This window comes from Tasmannia lanceolata, unplaced genomic scaffold (genome assembly GCF_043159265.1).
Source record: "Tasmannia lanceolata isolate RefF3 unplaced genomic scaffold, GAP_Taslan_0.1 ptg000013l, whole genome shotgun sequence".
NCBI classification, from domain to species: domain Eukaryota; kingdom Viridiplantae; phylum Streptophyta; class Magnoliopsida; order Canellales; family Winteraceae; genus Tasmannia; species Tasmannia lanceolata.
In genome coordinates, this window is record NW_027518690.1 from 47998901 (window position 1) to 48003941 (window position 5041).

Genomic DNA, 5041 nt, shown 5'->3' on the forward strand with positions numbered 1-5041 from the left:
TCTAAGTCCTCGAGAGGACTTAAAGAATCCCTTAGGAGATCCATTGATGAGGATAGAAAACCAAGCAGAGGAAACACAACTCTTCATCCACGAACGCCTTAGACATCCAAAACACAACTCTTCATAAGCTTTCTCCATGTCCAATTTACAAAGAATGCCTTTCTTTCGAAGTTTTCTATATGAGTCAATGGCCTCATTCGCAATCAAGGAACAGTCTAAAATTTGTCTCTTCTCAACGAATGCGCATTGATAATCCGATATGATTGATGGAAGTACCCTCTTTAAACGCCCAGTTAAAACTTTAGCCAAAACCTTATAGAGGCACCCCACAAGACAAATAGACAATTTTTTGGGACACCACTGGTGCAATTTTTAATTGAAAAATGGTATCCCCACTATTGAAGTTTGGAATGTCACTATATCTGTTTGTACACTGTGTATAAAAAATAGAATCAAATCACATAAAAATAATAATATGTGTGTGTGAAAATCATGTCCTAAGATCTATCCAATCAGAGAACACACAAATTTACGTGATTCGGCACAATTAATGGCCTAACTTCACGGGTGAGATCAATTCTTTCACTATTAGAGAACTGATAACAAGATTACAAAAGTGGGATTAACACAATGCCGTAAACTCATAATCCTCTTTGCTATTCTATGGACATCCTTCTATCTCAAGCCCCATTCTTTGTACAAGAAAACCCCTTTTATCTCTACAAAAGGAAATCACAGAGAGAAAAACAATCTCACATTCTTCTCTTCCTAAACCCAAGGAAAGAACACCAAGAGAAAATACTCTCACCCTTTTTCTCATATCTGCTCTTCTCTACACTAGAGAAAATCCGAACAACACTAGTGTTCTTCTCCACCCTCTCTTTCACTTCTTTTTCTCATTTTTTAAGAAAACCCATGTTGCAAGAGAATAAGTGTGCACCTCTTTCAAATCTTAAATACAAACTCCACTTGTTTTTACGCATGCCTGTACATATCACAACAATATGGTTGGTGCCTTTTTTTTTCTCTCAACTACCAATTTGCAACCACCTCAAAATCCTCTGATCTGACGGCCGGTTAGAATTACCAGATCAGTATGGCCCATGGCCCATCCATGATTGGGCTAACTGAATTATTGCCGTCTATACTTAACAAGGGAAACAAAAGGCAACCAGATGACTCCCATGTTAAGACATTTCCTTATCTCCTCTGTCGTTCTCCTTACCCAGCCTTAAATTAAATTGAACAACGTCTCCATAAAGGACCGTTACGTTAAAAAATTACAATAATGGGAACCTCTGTAGAACCTCATAAATAAGAAGGCTGGGCCTTCTGGACTATGTGACACAAGTAATAACATGAAACCAAATTGGGTGTTTGATTATCTATACAAAAAGTTGTCACTCTCCCTATCCAAATCAGATCACTTGCCCAGGCACGTAGCATGTCAATCTCACCACCACAATAACAATAAACTATACTAAGAGCAATGAATCCCTTCCAATCTAATCTCTCCCTCTATATAAACTCAGACCACCTTACCTTATCACATCATATCATCTACAATTTCAGTACTCCATGGCTTCAGCTCACCAATGCTACTTGGTGGCCTTCTTTGTTCTAGGAATTTGGGCTTCTCAAGCCATGTCCCGCACGCTCCCTGAGGCATCCATGTCCGAGAAGCATGAGCAATGGATGGCACATTACGGTCGCTCGTACAAGGACGCAACAGAGAAGGAGCAACGTTTCAAGATATTCAAGAGCAATGTCGAATTCGTAGAATCTTTCAACAATGAAGAGGACAAATCCTACAAGCTAAGTGTTAACGAATTTGCAGACCAAAGTAATGAAGAGTTCAAAGCCTCTCGTAATGGATTTAAGACATCCTCAACTAGGGCAGTGGAAAAGGCTTTCAGTTTCAAGTATGAGAATGTTAGTGCAGTGCCATCTAGCATGGACTGGAGAAAGAAAGGCGCTGTAACACCCATCAAAGACCAAGGACAATGCGGTGAGCTTTATTATATATAGTTTCTGTCTAGTGTTTTTTTTTTTCAAAAAAAAAAAGAGAGACAAAATTGGACGGTGATAAATCGACTCCCAAATATCTTAAATCGACTCCCCATGTGTCTTTCTCTCTCCTCTGGGTTAGAGAGAGAAAGACACATGGGGAGTCGATTTAAAATATTAGGGAGTCGATTTATCAATCCCCATAAACTTTATTAAATAAAAGATGATCACAAGTGCAGTTCAGGGGGAGAGATGGCCCCATATATATAAGTTAGCTCTAGAAGCTCCCAATTTGGCAAGGCAATCGGCCAAATCGTTGGTACTTCTAGGTACGGAAAAAAATGAGAAAGCATCATGCATACAATGATCTCTAGTCCCATCCAATAGATTGGATCTCCACGGACTGACTTTAATCCCTTTGACCCACAACATGATATTTCTATCTAGTACTTCTTAGCTACAAAAATGGTACCTCACTTTGTTATCCAGTGGTTTCTAACTTCTAATGAAATGTGGAAAATATATAGGAAGTTGTTGGGCATTCTCAGCGGTTGCAGCCATGGAAGGAATTACCCAACTCAGGATGGGTAAATTGATATCTCTATCCGAACAGGAAGTAGTCGACTGTGATACTGGCGGTGTGGATCAAGGATGTGAAGGTGGTCTCATGGACGATGCCTTCAAATTCATTCAACACAACAAAGGCCTTACAACTGAAACAAGTTATCCTTACAAGGGAGTTGATGGGACTTGCAACACCAAGAAGGCAGCTACCCACGCGGCAAAGATCAATGGCTATGAAGATGTGCCGGCCAATAGCGAGAAGGCTCTATTGAAGGCTGTCGCAAACCAACCCATTTCAGTTGCAATTGATGCTGGTGGATCTGCCTTTCAATTCTACTCAAGTGGTGTCTTCACTGGGGATTGTGGAACCCAACTCGACCATGGTGTTACCGCTGTAGGTTATGGAAAAAGTAGTGATGGGACCAAGTACTGGCTAGTAAAGAATTCGTGGGGCAGTGCGTGGGGTGAAAATGGATACATAAGGATGCAAAGGGATGTTGCCGCTAAGGAAGGCCTCTGTGGTATTGCCATGGAATCCTCTTATCCAACTGCGTAGTAGATGATACTTCTTTGTAGTAGATGATACTTCTTTCAGTTCCTTATATCCCTTCTACTTATGTCGTTTCCATGTGACAGCCTTGTTATATATTTTATGTAAAAATTGCCCAGCGGGAAGGCCTTAAAAGTAGTTTTCTCTTGTAATTCTAATAATATATGGTTGTTTATGTTTATCTAATGATGCAATCCAAAAATTAGCAGCAAATTTTGAGGATGGTTATTTTAGGAAGATTCACAAATGGAAGTTTCATAAGTGGAAAATACGAAAGTTTCCGTGAATAAGGAACTATTTTTGGAAGACAAGAAGTTGAGATTGTTTTTCTTTCTTGCGGTTTCCTTTTTTAGAAATAAAAGGGGCTTTCTTTCTTATACAAAGAAAGGGGTTTGTACAAGAAAGAAAGCCCGTTTTATCTCTAAAAAAGGAGCACCTTTAATCTCTAAAAAAGGAAACCGCAAGAAAGAAAAACAATCTCAACTTCTTGTCTTCCTACACATGAGGAAATAACACCAAGAGAAAAAATTCTCATGCTTTTTCCCTTCTCATCTTCTCTGCGCAAGAGAAAATCCGAACCACACGTGTGTTCTTCTCCACCCGATCTCTTCCAAGACATAAGCCTTCACTTCTTTTTCTCATATTTTAAGAAAACCCATGTTGCAAGAGAATCCCCGAGCACCTTGGTATATAGTATAGCCCTATATATGTTCTAATATAATCCTAATAAGATAATGGACCGGTGTAGTGGGCCTACATGGGCTAGAGTCCTTTAACCAGTCAATAACCCTAGTGTATCTCTATATATAGGGGTTGGAGGAAGCAGTCTAGGTGTTCCAAGAAGGCAGCTACCCATGCGGCAAAGATCAATGGCTATGAAGATGTGCCGGCCAATAGGGAGAAGGCTCTATTGAAGGCTGTCGCAAACCAACCCATTTCTGTTGCAATTGATGCTGGTGGATCTGCCTTTCAATTCTACTCAAGTGGTGTCTTCACTGGGGATTGTGGTACCCAACTCGACCATGGTGTTACCGCTGTGGGTTATGGAAAAAGTAGTGATGGGACCAAGTACTGGCTAGTAAAGAATTCGTGGGGCAGTGGGGTGAAAATGGATACATAAGGATGAAAAGGGATGTTGCCGCTAAGGAAGGCCTCTGTGGTATTGCCATGGAATCCTCTTATCCAACTGCGTAGTAGATGATACTTCTTTGTAGTAGATGATACTTCTTTCCGTTCCTTATATCCCTTCTACTTATGTCGTTTCCATGTGACAGCCTTGTTATATATTTTATGTAAAAATTGCCCAGCGGGAAGGCCTTAAAAGTAGTTTTCTCTTGTAATTCTAATAATATATGGTTGTTTATGTTTATCCAATCCATCACCTATTTTGACAGAAAGTGTCGAAAAACTGGCAATAACTGCTAGCAACACGGGAATTCCGTTTGGAGAAAAGCACGATGGCATCTATTGTGACGCGTGTGCAAGAATACAAAAAGGAGAGCATACCCGGGTCCTTTCGAAATGAAAATACTACTCTGATTCTGATAACGGACTCTTTTCTTTACCCGAAGAAGAAGTTTCGAATAGGGGTCAAATGACGCCTTACTAATAGGGGAATTGGGCTAGTAGAAACTCAAATCTTTCATCTCTGGGTCGAGACTGCTATTATTGCTTGCGCACAAAAAATGCAAACAAGAAAATAGAGTGAAAACAACCAAATCGTCATCATTTTCGCTCCTGCCTTTATTTTCAGCATGGGGCCCATTTGAGAAGTGTTTTCTAAAATGCTTTGTAGTCAACCATAACCTGACCCAATTTTGTGGTAAAAGCTCAAGCCAAATTCTGAAAAATCTACCCGAGTTGCACCCCTAAGTAGATTGCCCTCTCTTATTCTAACTTATGATTGTACATTGCCGGTAA

The 5041-nt window shown here is 40.1% G+C and overlaps 1 protein-coding gene across 1 annotated transcript; it reads left to right on the plus strand.

Moving 5' to 3' along the window:
* Positions 1–1400: 1400 nt before the first annotated feature.
* On the plus strand, positions 1401–3423 carry LOC143889281 (senescence-specific cysteine protease SAG39-like). The gene is made up of 2 exons (XM_077393461.1): positions 1401–2008; positions 2535–3423. The coding sequence occupies exons 1-2, from the start codon at positions 1579–1581 to the stop codon at positions 3125–3127; spliced, it is 1023 nt and encodes a 340-aa protein (XP_077249576.1). The 5' UTR covers positions 1401–1578; the 3' UTR covers positions 3128–3423.
* Positions 3424–5041: the final 1618 nt, after the last annotated feature.